We start from the raw sequence: 16,629 nt of genomic DNA on the forward strand, positions 1-16,629 counted from the left end.
TACATCTTAGCAGGTGGTACATGATTTTTCCATTACTGGTGATGTTACCTTGATCACTTGGTTAAAGTGATGCCTGTAAGATTTTTCCATTGGAAGGTTAATCTTTTCCCCCTTTATAATCAATAATTTTGCATTTTGTGGGAAGTACTTTGTATGTAAATATCTTGTTCCTTATGCCTTTTACCCACTAATTTCTAGCATCCTTTATTGTTTCTTAGCTTAATTAACTTATTACTGTGATAAATAGTAAGTGGTGCTTTTCTAATTCCATCATTTATTTTACATTCATCTGTTGGCATTCCACGTTAAGAAATAGATTTTTCCTCTCTCCAATTGTTTATATTAGTGTTGACTAATATGGACTGTTTCACTATTTTGTTTTAATGGGTCATTTTTCATTATTTATGTTTAATACTCTTAATACCTCAGGTTTGGCTGGTAGGACCTCTTCAAGCTATTTCTTTGTTTTTGACATATTTCTACTATTCTCTGAGCAATTCTTTACTTCTGACACATAGTATATTTCAGATTTCTGTTGTGCCCTAGCCCTGGAATCACCATTTCTCCTTTTTGGTGAGAATTGATTTAGAAACCAACATGGGTAACAACATGGATTTTTTTTTTTTTTTTTTTTTTTTTTTTTTTACGGAGAGGAAGAGAGAGGGATAGAGAGCTAGAAACATCCATGAGAGAGAATCATCCATCAGCTGCCTCTTGCACACCCTCTACTGGGAATGTACCCGCAACCAATGTACATGCTCTTGACCGGAATCGAACCCGGGACCCTTCAGTCCGCAGGCTGACGCTCTGTCCACTGAGCCAAATTGATTTCGGCCAAGTGTGCATATTGTTATTAGGATATTGCTACTCCCAAACCCTCTTAATAAGGATAGTTAGGAAATAAATGTATGTATCTATATACGGAGATATACACACATTTCTTCATTTTTTCTGTACGTATGTATATATTGAAGACTGAGGTCACAATGATTTTTCTGATAGAGTTATATATATGCACACATACCTATTTTTTTTTTGTATCTATTAATCTCTATATAGAGAACCATAAATTTTAATAACTTCTCCAAATCTGACTACACAGGATTTATTCTAATTTTTTTTTCTTTTCATATTTAAGACTTTCATGCCAGACAATGAGAAACTTGACTCCTATTATCCTCAATATGCTTACTTATTTTATCAATTTGTGTGTAGGTATGTATTATGAAGTCTTTTATTGCTGTCATGCCTTAATGCAAAGCCCATTCTAACCTTATTCAGGCTCTGCACCTCACTGGGTTGTTAGCTGCTTTCCTGCATAGCTGCCTCTTTCACCACCAATCCCTCCCACTCTGCTCTATGGTTGGTCTCCTCACCTTATTCAAGAACAATATCAAGAATACCCAATAATATGTCAAGAATACCCTTGTTCAGGTTGTGACACTGACTCCACCCCTATCCCTAGTCCTCTCATGGGAGTCAACTCTACTAGGGCTCTGACAGTTGTGTGGGGCTGCCCTCTCCTTTCCAGCATGGATGCTGACATGTTTGGCCCTACCTCATGATTTAAGTCTAAAGTAGACAAAGAGTAGGGAGGGAGGGTAGAGGGAAGAATGAATTATTTTGACTTAAATCTTTTATCCATTTAGAGTCAATTTTAGAATATGGTTAGAATATGGTGAGTATTGAACTTTTTTCTTCCCACATGGTCAGATAATTTTTTAAATATTATTGAATAATCTTATGTTTTTTATAGGTTTTAAAATACTGTTTGGATCATTATTGAATTATTAAATTTTCTTGATATTTTTCCTGTTATATTGATATATCTAAAATAGCACATTATTTTAAATTATTATGGCTTTATATACATCTTAGTACATGGAAGACTATATATTGTCTTGTATTTCTCCAGATGAGCACTACAACTAACAAAATACAATTTTCATTATACTGGCATTACAACAAAATATTATTTTGGGGAAGAATCTACCTTTTTACAATATTGAATCTTCTGTTTCAGAAACTTAGTGTATCCATTTATCAAGTGTGTTTTTTCTTTCCTTTTTGTAGTATTCCTTATATGTGTTTGCTATATACGTTTCTTATATTTTACTAGAGGCCCCTCAGCCTGGCATGTGCCCTCTCCCAATCTGGGACACTTCGGGGGATGTTGGACTGCCAGTTTTGGCCCGACCCCCACAAGTCCAATCCATAGAGGAGGGAGCCCAGTCCCTACAGGCCTGATCCACACAGGGGGGAGCCCCATCCTGTGCATTGAGTGTCCTTCCTCTGATGGTCAGTGTGTGTCATAGCAACAGGTTGACCGGTCGTTTGTTTGATTAGGATTTTATAAGTATACTAGAAGCCTGGCACATGAATTGTGCATGGGCACGGTCCATATGCCTAGCTTTCTATCAGGGCCATCTTCCCTGGCTGCCACCCTGGTTCCCTGTTCACCATCCGGTGCTGGGATCCTGATGGCAGAGGGACAAAGAGGTCAGCTGTTGCTGTCTACTTGCTGGCCCCACTCCTACCGTGGGTCGCCTTCTGTGTGTGTGGAAACTGGCGGGGCAGGGGCCGTGGCCTGGTGCTGCCCGAACTCCCCCCCCCCCACACACACCTTGTTCCCCATTCGCCATTGGCGATCGGAGCCTGCGGGCTTGGGGGAGGGACCAAGAGGTCATTCTGCCTGCTTGCCAGTCCGGTCCTCGCTGCCACCCACCCTGGTTCCCAGTTTGCCATTGGCAAAGAGCCTGCAGGCTGGCGAAAGTAGCCAAGAGGTGGTCAGTGCACCTTATAGAGACTGGTCAAGTAGTCGTTCTGCTGTTATGGTCGCTGGTCTTTCATTATATAGGATTGATTATGTTTGTCGATTTGTTTTGCATGAAATGTTGAAGGGTATTGGAAGAGGAGGAGGAGGAGGGGAGGAGAAGGGAAGGAGGAGGAGGAAGACCATGAAATAGTGTAAAATGGAAGCAGAACACCTAGCAACAAGTTGTAATATTGATCAGGTTTACTACTGTTGGAAAGGATTTTTCTCAAATTATAGAATACTCAGCTTGCCATTTCCCTCCATCCCATTATAGTTTTTTTTTTCCTATTTTTTCTTTTGAAAGTTTGAAGCATTGATTTGCTTTGAAACTGTGACTACTCATTCCCAAATAACACCATGAGACCCCTCTTTTAGGGGATAAGTCAAATGCCTTTTGTATCTACCACCTCTTCTTATCGATATATTGATGAGGAAATAAAGAAATGCATGTTATCTGCACAAAATAGGTTATTGGATTGAAATAGGTTATAGGATTGGTGTGCTGTATGCCATTAAGGGCATGTATCCTACCTAATAAAAGAGTAATATGCAAATTAACCATCACTCCCCTATACTCACAAGCCATGCCCACCAGCCACGCCCACAGCCAATCAGAGCGAGTATGCAAATAAACCCAGCGAAGATGGCTACAGCCACAGAGAACAGGAGGGAGGCTTGGGTTTCCCAGGCAATGGAGGATGCCAAGCTTTCCGCTGCCCTTGCTGGCCTAGGCCAGCGTTTTTCAACTGCTGTTCCGCGGCACACTAGTGTGCCGCGAGATGTTGCCTGGTGTGCCGTAGGTGCAGACAAGACAAGAATTTTATAATTTTTCACTATTTTGTTTACTTAATATTTCATAATAAAGTAATTATAAAATACTTTCTTTGTGTTTATTTGATTCCTATTCAAGAGAATTACTTTATATATAGTCAATATAGGCACAGAGTTAAATTTTTTAACATTTTCTAATGGTGGTGTGCCTCGTGATTTTTTTCATGAAACAAGTGTGCCTTTGCCCAAAAAAGGTTGAAAAACACTGGCCTAGGCTACAGAGTTTCAGTTATAGAAGGGAAACAAATCCAAACAGAAATGGCTGCCAGCCATGGAGCGAGCAGGAGGCTTGGCTCTGCTCTAAGCTACAAAGTTTCAATTGTAGAAGGTAAATAAATTCCAGATACCAGAGCCTCTTCTTGGGTTGCCAGGGGGCGTGACTGGCCTGCAAACCACCACGGGCCCCTCGCTCAGGCCGCTCCACACCCCAAGGGAACTCCCACCCTGATCCTGGACACCCTTCAGGGCAAATCAGCTGATCCCCACCCGTGCACCAGGCCTCTATCCTATCTAATAAAAGAGTAATATGCAGATTGACCATCACTCCAACACACAATATGGCTGCCCCCATGTGGTCAAAGATCCTGCCCCTATGTGGACACAAGAGGGCCACCACAAGATGGCCAGCAGGGGAGGACGGTTGGGAGGCACCAGGCCTGCAGGGGAGGGCAGTTAGGGGTGACCAGGCTGGCAGAGGAGGGAAGTTGGGGGCAAACAGGCTGGTAGGGGAGCAGTTAGACATCTATCAGGCTGGCAGGAGAGTGGTTAGGTGGTGATCAGGGTAGCAGGCAGAAGCAGTAAGGGCAATCAGAAAGGCAGGTGAGCAGTTGGGAGCCAGCAGTCCTGGATTGTGAGAGGGATGTCGGACTGTCGGACATCCCTTGAGGGTTCCCAGATTGGAGAGGGTGCAGGCAGGGCTGAGGGACACCATCCCTCCTCTCCCTCCTGTGCATGAATTTCATGCACCGGGCCGCTAGTATCTTTATAAGAGTATAAAAACAACTGATGTTTTCTTTACAAATTGGTATTTTCTTTTTAAAATGTTAAAAACTTCATCATGTCCTCTTTTTTTTTGGTTTCTTTCACATAAAAATTTGGGATTTTTTTATTTTTAAACATTTTGGGAGTTTTTAATTTATTGTTCAAATGTTTTCTAATTTGGATACTTCTGTTTTTTTAAAGTTTTAATCTTTATTACTATAACATTGTTTCTTTTCTTTATTTTTAACTATTTTGTAAATTGTATGTTTAAAATAATATAATGAAACCACCCTCCACCCTTACACACACATTGATTACCTAACTCCAAAACATTACCAAATCATAGCCAATTTTTTATACAGCTTCTGTACTAATTTTCTAGGGCTGCTGTAACTGGGTGGCTTAAAAAACAGAAATTTATTCTCTCATAGTAATGGAAGCTAGAAGTTTCAAATGCAGAAATTGATAGGGTTGGTTTCTTCTGAATTTGTTTCATGCCTCTGTTCTAGCTTCTGGTGATGGCGGGGAATCCTGGTCATTCCTTGGCTTGTATATGTAGCACCTCAATCTCCACCTTCATCCACATGGTATTCTTCCTTTGTCTCTGTGTTATGTGGCCACCTTCCTCTCAGGACACTAGTTATATTGGTTTTAAGGGCCCACCCTACCTCCCAAAAACCTACTGTTAACCAATTATATCTGCAGTTACCTAATTTCCAAATAAGATGACACCTGAGATACTGGGGGTTTATTAGGACTCCACATAACTTTTTGAAGTAGACACAGTCCAACCCATAGTAGCTCAACATCTGCACATTGTTCTGTTGCCTCCTGTATATACCCCTACCGGGGATTGAACCCATAACTTAGGTATGTGCCCTGACCAGGAATCGAACCCTCCAGGCTTTGGTGTATGGGAAGACACTTCAACCAACTGAGCCACTCTGCAAGAGTTTACCCCGCCCCCCCCCCCCCCCCCCCCAAATCTGACTTCTTATGTTGCCTTTGTGTCAAAATAAACCACTTATTAGTCAAAGATAGTGCTTAAACACCCTTAGCTAGTTAGATTTTAGTCCTTTGGTCATTTTATGTATGCATGTGACTTAGATTTATTTTCCAAAGAGATCATCCCCAAGGTTCTCAGTCCTTTCGGGGAGCATGAAGCCTTGAGCATTCAAACAGTCTTTTAGACCATCAGGTGTGAGTGTGATTTTATTTTCTAGTCTGAATTCTTAGGAGTTGCCCTCAGAGTAACTTATTGTTCAGCCAGTTTTTGATAATAGGTTGTACTAAAGCCCTTTGAGTCTTTTTGTGTAATTTTGTGGCTTTAGGAAATGCTTTTAAATTTGCCCCAAATCCCACTTCAATTTATCCTGATTGGGTACAACCTACTTCATGAACATAGCCTTTTGGACCCCCACAGAGGAGTGTGATCCTAGGATAGCCCTTATTTGCTATCTTTCTCTGGTTCTCTATGTTAACCTTCTGGCTGGAGCTGCTAGTTTTATTTTAATTGCTCAATACCTGAGTGTTTTTGACAGAGCCCTTAGGCATGAACTTCTCCAAGGTCTGTTCCAAATGTCAGTCCTTTCAGGCAGAGTTGCTGAGCTATTTGTTCTTAAGGTGCACAGGGCAGAACCTCTGCACTACTGCGCTGGAGCTGGAGCTGGGGATAGGGCAGCACCCTGCTTCTCCCCAAGAGTCACCTGTAGTTTGACAGCTAGGAGGAAAGGGGATAGTAACCGCTGGCTGTTTATCCCTCCTAGCCTGTCCATTCCACTAGCAAGCTGGGGAAGGACTGATAGGACCTCAAGATTCATGGCTTCCTGTAGGTGGGAGTTTATGTGTGGAAGCTACCAGGAATGTGTAGGATGAGAGTCACTGGAGACCTGGCCTTCCTCGGGTAAATTTATACTGGTAGCCTTAGACTAGCAGCTGGGGTGAAAGGGAGCCCTCATCTTCTTGATCACACTCAGCAGAAGGGACTTTATATCACAGTGATCTAGCTCTGTGTGTGGCGGTGGTGATGGGAGCAGATCATGTCTCAAATGTCATAGAAATTGTTCTTATTAAAATTTAGTAGATTTCCTTGCATAAAATTTTCTCTATTATGGTTAGGTTGTATATTTTTAGAGTCTTCAGAGTGCTGTTTTTCACCTGTGAAATGGTTGAATCAATAGGGAAAAGATCCGTGGAGCTCTTCACTCTGCCAACCAGTGGCCTGGGCATTCTACTTTCTCTTTTTATTTTTTAAATAAATACCTATTGTAATTGTATTAAATGGTCAAATGATGGTATATTTTCACTGTCAATTCTTTGAAAGTTACTGAGTTTTTTTGTTTTTGTTTCCCCAGAATTTCACTATCTAAAATGTTACTATTTTAGTTAGCTCTGTCCTTTTTTTTTTTTCCCCAATCTTCTTTATCCATTTTTAGGCCAAGAATCTGTTTAATTCTTCCATTGTAACTTGGGACTTTTTATAGGTATAAAATAATTTTTGTAATTCACTTTAGTCTGAATCCATGTTTTCCAACAGAGGATTTGATATTCATTTACCTGACTAGATACTAGGCTATTTTGGTAAATATTGTTGAATGGTATTATTTGGTACCACAGTGTATCGTGGGGAAATCTCTAGCTCTAAAAATTCATGTGATCCTATTTCATTATTGTTCAGAAATTGGTCTCAATTGAGAATTGTATCACCTGTGTATATTTTAGTTAAACATTTTCTTTTTTTTATTTTATTTATTTATTTTTTTAATATATTTTATTGATTTTGTACAGAGAGGAAGGGAGAGAGATAGAGTTAGAAACATCGATGAGAGAGAGTCATCGACCAGCTGCCTCTTGCACACCCCCTACTGGGGATATGCCCGCAACCAAGGTACATGTCCTTGACCGGAATCGAACCCGGGACCCTTCAGTCCCCAAGCCGACGCTCCATCCATTGAGCCAAACTGGTTTCGGCTAGTTAAACATTTTCTATATTCAACTTCTAGGTAGCTGATAATTTTATTCATTATACAGATGCTTGTAGACTGCCTGTTATATAATTCAGTCTTTCATGAAAAGTGGTATCATCTATCAGCTATTTTCATTTGGAAAAAGGAAACAAGTAGATGCTAGTCAAAGTTGCTAGGAGTATTTATTGGCTGATACCTCTTGGTGCCATCTCTGACCTTCATAGCTAAAGATTCTTTTTTTTTTTTTTTTTTTTTTAAATATATTTTATTGATTTTTCACAGAGATAGAAACATCGATGAGATAGAAACATCACAGAGATAGAAACATCGAAGAGAGAGGGATAGAGAGTCAGAAACATCGATGAGATAGAATCATCAATCAGCTGCCTCTTGCACACCCCCTACTGGGGATGTGCCCGCAACCAAGGTACATGCCCTTGACCGGAATCGAACCTGGGACCTTTCAGTCCGCAGGCCGACGCTCTATCCACTGAGCCAAACCGGTCTCGGCCATAGCTAAAGATTCTTGTGGACAGTTGGAATGGCCTAAACCTTGCTCACTCACATAGGACTGTCTTTTATCTCTTAGCTCTCAACTACGTTTATCAAACTCCTTTAGATATGCTTACTTCCAGAAGAAAGGAAGGGCAAAACCTTTTTTTACAGCTTTGTAACAGGAATCAGTTGAATATTTTAAGGAGGTTTTAAGAACAAGCTATGGTAAGGCTGTGTTTTGGTCTTTGGTCTCAGTGCATGTGAAGATTCTTATTTTGCAGGGTTTTTGGGTCCAAGGGAGACAAAAACCTTTTCTGAAATCCTAAGTCTACTTCTATGTCTTTGTTTATGTTTTCATATTTGTACTGTTTGTAAAAATTAGGTTAGTGTCAGAAAAAATGAATTCATGTTTAGAAATAAAATAGATTACATAGCCGAAACTGGTTTGGCTTAGTGGATAGAGCGTCGGCCTGCGGACTGAAGGGTTCCGGGTTCGATTCCGGTCAAGGGCATGTACATTGGTTGCGGGCACATCCCCAGTAGGGGGTGTGCAAGAGGCAGCTGGTCGATGTTTCTCTCTCATTGATGTTTCTAACTCTCTGTCTCTCTCTCTTCCTCTCTGTAAAAAATCAATAAAATATATTTAAAAAAAAAATAGATTAGATAGTAAACCATGATCTTAACTTCTGAAAATTGTCAAATTCAGTTCCTTTAAGCTCTTGTAAGGTTTTGTTTTATTTTTGTTTTTGTTTCTGTATCTTTAGACTTGCTACATTTGTGATGAACAAGGAAGAGAAAGCAAAGCAGCCACTGGTGCTTGTATGACATGTAATAAACATGGATGTAGACAAGCTTTCCATGTGACATGGTAAGTATGTTTTCTTCATTGTACAGAAATGGGAAATACCTTGTAAATGAAAGATTTAATTACGTACTAAAATGGTATTTCTAGTAAATTTTATTGGGATAGTTTCTATGTTTATACTTACTTACTTGTAATAAAGATAATTCTAATAATTGAATTTACTTACCAGAGTGAATTTTCAGTAGGTAGACGTTGGTTCTAATGTACTTTATTCAGTTTCATTTTGTTTAAAAGATTAGTTTTAGTTACCTGCCCCTTGATTTGTTATTATGATTAAAAGAACTGATTTAGTTGAAACTGGTTTGTCTCAGTGGATAGAGCGTCAGCCTGCGGACTGAAAGGTCCCGAGTTCGATTCCGGTCAAGGGCATGTACCTTGGTTGCGGGCACATCCCCAGTAGGGGGTGTGCAAGAGGCAGCTGATCGATGATTCTCTCTCATCGATGTTTCTAACTCTCTATCCTTCTCTCTTTCTCTCTGTAAAAAATCAATAAAATATATTAAAAAAAAAAATAAAAGAACTGATTTAGGTACTCTTAGTGCAGTGCCAGAAAGGATTTAATGAATGATAGTAGCATTTCTTTGCTGCCTGTGCTTTAAGGCGGGAAAAAAGCAGTTGCCATCATCATCATTATTATTATTACTAGAGGCCCAGTGCACAAAATTCCTGCAAGGGGCTTGGCTTTTGCAGCCTCTGGTCGTTCTGAAAGGTTGTTCCGCTGTCCAGTCTGATTAGCATATTACCTCTTGATTATATAGAATAGACTAGAGGCCCAATGCATGAATTCTTGCATCAGTGGGGTCCCTCTGCCTGGCTTACAGGATTGGGCCAAAACCCGCCCTCTGACATTTCTGAGAGGTCCTGGATTGTGAGAGGGTGCAGGCCAGGCCAAAGGACCCCACTCATGTATAATTGGGGCTGGGTAGGGATGTGGGAAGTTGGTCAGCCAGGGAGGAACTGTGGGAGGGCTCCCTGGTATGTCTGGCCCATCTCACTCAGTTCCACTCTGCTGGACTCCAGCAGCAAGTTAACCTAATGGTCTGAATGTCTGTCCCTGGTGGTCAGTGTACATCATAGCAAGCAGTTGAGTGGCCTTACCATATCATTAGCATATTATGCTTTGATTGGTTGAATGGATGACTGGACACTTAGCATATTAGGCTTTTATATTATAGGATGTTTTTCAGCAGGCTATTTCAAGAGCAGAAATTATACTAAAATATTCAATATAATAAACAGTAGTTAAAAATAAAAGTTAGCAAACAATCCATTTACCTACTAATTTTAAGAATCAGTCTATATTTAATAGTCAATATAGGCTTATACCTCATTTCCTAATCTCTTACTGTGTGGATTTATGAAGTCTATTTTAGATTATTTTGGGGGAATGGAAAACATTTTTGATATTTATAAATTCTCTTAATAGTGTATTTAATTTTCCAATGACAAAAGTTGACTTTTTGGGAATGAGATATATGCTAATATTGTAATTTTGGAATGCTAAAGTGGGAGATTAAATTGAGAAGAAGATGAAATACTTTGTATTTTAAAAATATATAAATACAATAATTTTAGGTTTCATTTCCTTTTCTTCCATTGTTTTTTGATTGAAGAACACAGCTTATTTTTTCTTGCCTACTGTACTATGACTTGAAGCATTTTCCTTCTAATAGTATATAATGTATATCCATGGGAAAATAGCATCACATGCCCGTTCAGCCTTTTAGAGGCCTTGCTTTTCCATTTGTACCTCTGCTACAGATTGAAAAAAATAAAATCAAGTGTTAATTATTAGGGTCTCGGAGTGGTTCTTAAAAAAATTCATTGTTTTGTGATGTAAAACATGTGTAACTCTTTATCTTTGTTAGAGATGGGTGGAAAGTTTATATCAAACCATAAATATAACTTAAAATCAACTACATGTTAGAGTAAGTGTACTTTTATCTTCCCTTTTTCTCTTAAAAGGTTTAACGTCTTACAAGTCTTACATTCTTTGAAGTGAATTTCAATTTCTATATATTGTGGTTTGAAATATTATAGTTTGCTTTTGTTTTCAGCGCTCAGTTTGCTGGACTACTTTGTGAAGAAGAAGGAAATGGTGCAGATAACGTCCAATACTGTGGCTACTGTAAATACCATTTTAGTAAGCTGGTAAGAATTTAATATTAAAATGCTAAGTGATTAGTTTTGACAGTAGAGTTGGCTCTTTTCCTTTGATTTTTGTTTGAGATTAGGTTTGCTTAGCATGCTCTTCACTGGGGATGAAAAGATATATTAATTTTAAAAGATTTTGCTTTGTTTTAGTTCATTTACAAAAGTGACTATTCTAAAATTCTAATTTAAAACATATATTAATAATTAATAGTAAATGTTGATACACATTTAGTAGAAAAAGCACGTTTAAAGAACTCTATAACTCAATGCTATTTTCATTTAATTTGATTTTAAACACATATAAATTTTGTGATTTCTCTGTCACTTGTTTCTCATTTTTTTTGCTTTATTACTACTTATTTTTATATATACATTTATTTACTAGGAAATAGTAAAACTGAAATAAGGTTGCTTTGTAACTTAGTTAAAGACCTTAAGAAAGTATTTTTAAATACAACTTGGGAAATATTTTAGATTTGGTCAGTCTTTTTTCTTACATAATAGCATGGGTGACTAAGTAATATTTGATTAACTGTTAACTATTTTGTGTTCATGTCCTTTGAAGGATAGAGTTTCTTTTCTTTCTTTCTTTTTTTTTAATAATAAGTCTTTATTGTTCAGATTATTACAGGTGTTCCTCTCCCCTCACCCCAATAGCTCCCCTCCACCTGATTCCCAACCTCACCCCATGCCCTTACTCCCGCCACTGAGGATAGAATTTCTTTAATGTCTCAAGTGTCTATTTCTTATTTGTCATTGATAACAGTCAGATATATATACTGAAGTTTAAGGCTTTTTTGTTTTTCTTTAGTTTCTTTTTTTAAAATTACAAAAAAATTCTATTATTACCTTTCCTTTGTGGATGGGACTGACCCACCCCTCCCTCCCTCCTTCCCTCCCTCCCTCCCTCCCTTCCTTCCTTCCTTCCTTCCTCCCTTATAATAATATTATTGTGGGCCCCTTTCTCTTGAAATGAACAGCTTATAACTCAATTCTGATTCATGCATATGAAATACATACATATATATATATGTATATGTATTTATAGTTATAGTTATTGTTTGGATGTTGGAGACTGATGTGCTTTAGTGACTGACAAAGAATACTGAAGTGTGTAAGAGAAATTTTGAGATGATAAAATTGAAAATTTTGCTTCTTGAATGTTAAAAGCATGTTGGATTTTCATTTTCTAAATGAGAAATGAAAACAGATAAAATATAAAAATAATAAAAATGGATTTTGAAGTTTATATAAATAGAAGTTTATATAAATGCTAATTACATGCTATTCTTTCATTTGCTAGTAGAGGAATAAAAAGTTTTTGATTGTATATGGTCTATATATTTGTATGGAATTTGAGCACTTTTTATAGTCATTTTTATATAATGTAAGCTAATTAATTATTCTACCACCAAGTTTTAAACACCTCAAATAACCTCACCATACTTTATTATGAAATTGTGAAAATACTTTAAACAGAAATGTGTAATACTTCTAGTAATGCTTTGAAAAATGCGTGGGTCTATTCCTGACATTTTCTTTACTTTTTTTTCTTAACTGCAGAAAGGTGTAATGCCTTAATACTTTTGAGATCAAAAGACTTTTTGCTTTTTGTAGAGGCATAAAGTAACTCTTCAAATGTTTTCTTTTCCTCTAGTCTTGGCATCCTTCTTCAATATGGCATTTTCAATTTTGGTTGAAACTTTTTAAAGCAGAAATTGAAAATTATATTTAATTTCTTTAATGAGTGGTTTTGTGATAAAAGTGACAAATAAGCTACTGCTTGTTTGAAAATAGTCTTTACACATTTTAACAAATGTACAAAAATATGGCATTAATGTTAAATTTAAGGTTAGATTTTTCTTTATAATTTAATAGGTAATATATGGAGGGTGTGTAAACAGATTATATGATTTAAAATAGTGAGACATTTTATCTTCAGTAGACATTTTGAAATATTTCACACTTGAATTGGTTTAACCCTAACAAAAAGATTATTTAAAAATTTTTTATATACATATACATATATGTATATATATTTTCTTTTTTAGAAAAAGAGCAAACGGGGATCTAATAGGTCATATGATCAAAGTTTAAGTGATTCTTCCTCTCACTCTCAGGATAAACATCATGAGAAAGAGAAAAAAGTAAGTGCATTTGTTGTTGCTAAATATGTAGCACATCAACTTAATAGATTTTTTTTTCCTTTTTTTAGATAAAATTAAGTTCTTGATAGCTGAATGTAGACAATGAAATACTAAATTTTTATTAATAAAGAATATTAAATCAAAGAAGAGGTCTAAAATAATGCCATATTTGTGAATAAAGTTGTACCTATTCAGCTGAAAATTTGAAATACAGCTTGATTGAAAACACGAGAGGAATTTTTTGAATGTGTAACTGTGATCATATTGTGAAATCTTTAGGTGACTTAAGCAATAGTAGTGTGCTGCTACATATTATTAACTGATTATTTCACACCAGAGGCCCTGGGGGTGGGGGTGAGGGAGGGAGGGAGGAGTGTCCCTCAGCCCGGCCTGTGCCCTCTTACAATCCAGGACCCCTTGGATAGGGTCCCTAGACCTGGCCCTGGTGATCAGGGCCTATCAGGGCTTTCCTTTCCCCAGCTGCCCCTTCCCCTGCTGCTAGCATTGCTTGCCATCTGTGTGGTGCTGTTCCTACTCTCCTCCACCGGTCACCTCCTTCTGCAGGCAACAGGCATGGGGTGTGATTGCTTGGCTGGCTTGGGCCTCCATCTGTGGGCCAATTGATTGTGGGTACCCTACCTCAATTGCCCTGCAGAGGAAGGCCCCAATCACATGCCACAGTGCCACCAGCCAGGTGGCCTAGGCCTCCCTCTGTGGCCACCAGCTGGGTAGCCTGGGCCTGCCTCTTTGGGGTGATCAATCGTGGGGCTCCATGATTGATTGATCATCCAGAAGCCCCCCCATTGACAGCCCTCATTGCTGGGCAATGGAGGGTTCCCCAACCAATCGCATCACATCACATCTGCCTTGGTTGGCCTGGTGCCAATGCATGTCATAGCGTGGTTGTCCGGAATGTCGCCCGAGTAGTCATTCTGCTGTTCAGTTGTTTGGTCGATTAGCATATTATGCTTTTATTATATATTAGAGGTTCGGTGCACGAAATTGTGCACTTGGAGGGCAGATCCCTCAGCCTGGCCTAAGTACTCTTGCAATCTGGGAGCGCTCGGGGGATGTTCCATGGGGAGCGGGTTTAAGTTGGCAGTCAGACATCCTTAGCGCTGCTGCAGAGGGAGCGCACTGACCACCAGGGAGCAGCTTCTGTGTTGAGCGTCCGCTCCCTGGTCGTTAGTGTGCATTATAGCGATCCGTTTCACCGTTGGGCTGAAATAGGCTCTCCGATATCCCCCAAGGGATCCTGGATTGTGAGAGGGTGCAGACCAGGCTGAGGGACTCCACTGGTGCACAGTTGGGGCCCGTGAGGGAGGGACCACAGGAGGGCTCCATGTTTGGCCCATCTCTCTCAATCCCTATTGGCCAGACCCCAGCAGCAAGCTAACCTGGTCAGAGCTTCTGCCTCCTGGTGGTCAGTGCACATCATAGTGAGCAGTTGAGTGTCCTTAGCATATCAGCATACTACGCTTTGATTGATTGAATGACCGACTGGCCAACTGGACATTTAGCATATTAGACTTTTGTTATATAGTATAGATATAAGTACAAATCTAATCAGCTTTTTTCTTCATAATAGAACAATTTAGAAGTTATATTTCTAAATATATATATGTATATGTATAATTTAATATATATATATATATATATATATATATATATATATATATATATATATAAAATTTTAATTTCAAAGAAGAAGAGGGGGGGAGAGATCAATGATGAGAGAGAATCATTGATCAGCTGCCTCCTGCATGTACCCTACTGGAGATGAGTCTTTATCCTGGGCATGCACCCTTGACTGGAATCGAACCAGGGACCCTTCAGTCCACAGGCTGATGCTTTATCCCCTGGGCCAAACCAGCTAGGGCGGAAGTTCTGTATATTCTTGACTTTTTCCTTCTTCCACTGGTACTAATTGTTTATTATTTTTTAAATGGCCAAATGTCAAACCATTTGTTTGAGACTATTTTGTCTTTTAATCAAAAGTTTGCCTAGTACAATCTGTCTTCTTCTGACTTACCTATTTTCTCTTGCATTTTCACTTACTTTAAAGGATATGAATAAACTAGTAAGTACTGTAGAATTATTCATTGGACATATTGCCAACATAGGAAAACAATTACTGTGAATTGTTTTTAACAAAGTGAGGACTCAAAGGACATCTTAAATTAGAAAAGAATATCACGTTTAAACAGTTTATACAACCAGTTTGGAACATATTTTTACAGATTGTGTTAAAAGCTAAGTCAGGTAACATTTTCATGTTTGTAAGTACTTCAGATCAGGAAGGTGCTTGCCACACATATATTTAATATAATATAATATAATTTTAAAACAAATTTGGTTTGAATTTATGTTTGTGCTTTTTTATAAGGTAAATATTTTAAAAGCTCAGGTTTAATATTTTTAGATTAATATTGCAATTATGAGTTAAATAATAATTATAACTATATTCACCTTTAGACCGGTAAGGTTTATGAAAATTTTTATAGCTCTTAGGCAGCAAGTATACATATTCATTTTCACTTCTTTAGTGAGGTGGTTTTGTGGTAGTGACAATAGTAGGGCTTTGTCTTGCTGCCTGTTGTTTGGATTACTGATGGAAGAATGGCAGACTTGATTTAATTAGCAGTTTTAGTAAGAAGCACTCTCAGATTTTATTTAAGCTTTTAAATCCATGAACAAGGGCTTCTTGGGTAGGTCTCATTATAAATTGTGAAGAAGAAAAAAATGATTATATTTATTTTAATATATACCCTGTCGTCTTATTTTTAATAGAAAATTATTAAATGTGGTACAGAGTTTAATAAATCCCAGGACTGATGACTTTATTTAGTAATCATTTTTTTTGTTCTAGGAATGAATTAGATTTTTTATTTTATGAAAATTTTTGCAGTTGAATACTAGAATAAAAAACATTGTATTTAGTGAAACATACTTATCTTTAAATTTTAGCAATTGGCATTCATTAACATGCAAATAATATTTGAATTGTATTTTTAGCATATATAAATTGACTACAACTTGGTTTTGTTATCAAACTTAAAATATATTAGTGCATTTTAATTTGTAATAACTAAGGTTTTTTGATCATCTAATTTGTGGTAAATATAAAGGTATATATTTGTTTGCTTACCTTGGTAATATTTGGGAAGAAACTTTTAATATGGTATGATGTTATGTGATAATATAGCTGAAAAAAATTTGATGTTAGAGACCATTTGATGTTAGTGCCCAGAATAGGGATCAAACCCGCAACCTTTTGATGTATATGACAACACTCCAACCAATGAGCCACCTGGCTGTGCTTGCCACACATATATTTAATATAATAAAATATATTAAAACATAACTTAATATATG

General features: G+C 37.8%; 1 protein-coding gene across 16 annotated transcripts in view; it reads left to right on the forward strand.

Annotated features, from left to right (window-relative positions):
• The window catches only part of MLLT10 (MLLT10 histone lysine methyltransferase DOT1L cofactor), a 230,037-nt gene that overhangs the window by 79,620 nt on the left and 133,788 nt on the right, over positions 1-16,629 (forward strand). For 13 of the 16 annotated variants that reach the window (XM_084868008.1, XM_084867998.1, XM_084867996.1 and 10 more), the window contains 3 exons: positions 8,853-8,956; positions 11,011-11,104; positions 13,159-13,254. In XM_084868008.1, the coding sequence (XP_084724134.1) occupies positions 8,853-8,956; positions 11,011-11,104; positions 13,159-13,254 (294 nt within the window). The remainder of the gene's footprint in view (positions 1-8,852; positions 8,957-11,010; positions 11,105-13,158; positions 13,255-16,629) is intronic. The other 3 variants (XM_084867999.1, XM_084868007.1, XM_084868006.1) reach the window with 1 other exon arrangement.

This window comes from Pipistrellus hanaki (genome assembly GCF_964339955.1).
Source record: "Pipistrellus hanaki genome assembly, chromosome: 1".
In the NCBI taxonomy this organism is placed as follows: Eukaryota; Metazoa; Chordata; class Mammalia; order Chiroptera; family Vespertilionidae; genus Pipistrellus; species Pipistrellus hanaki.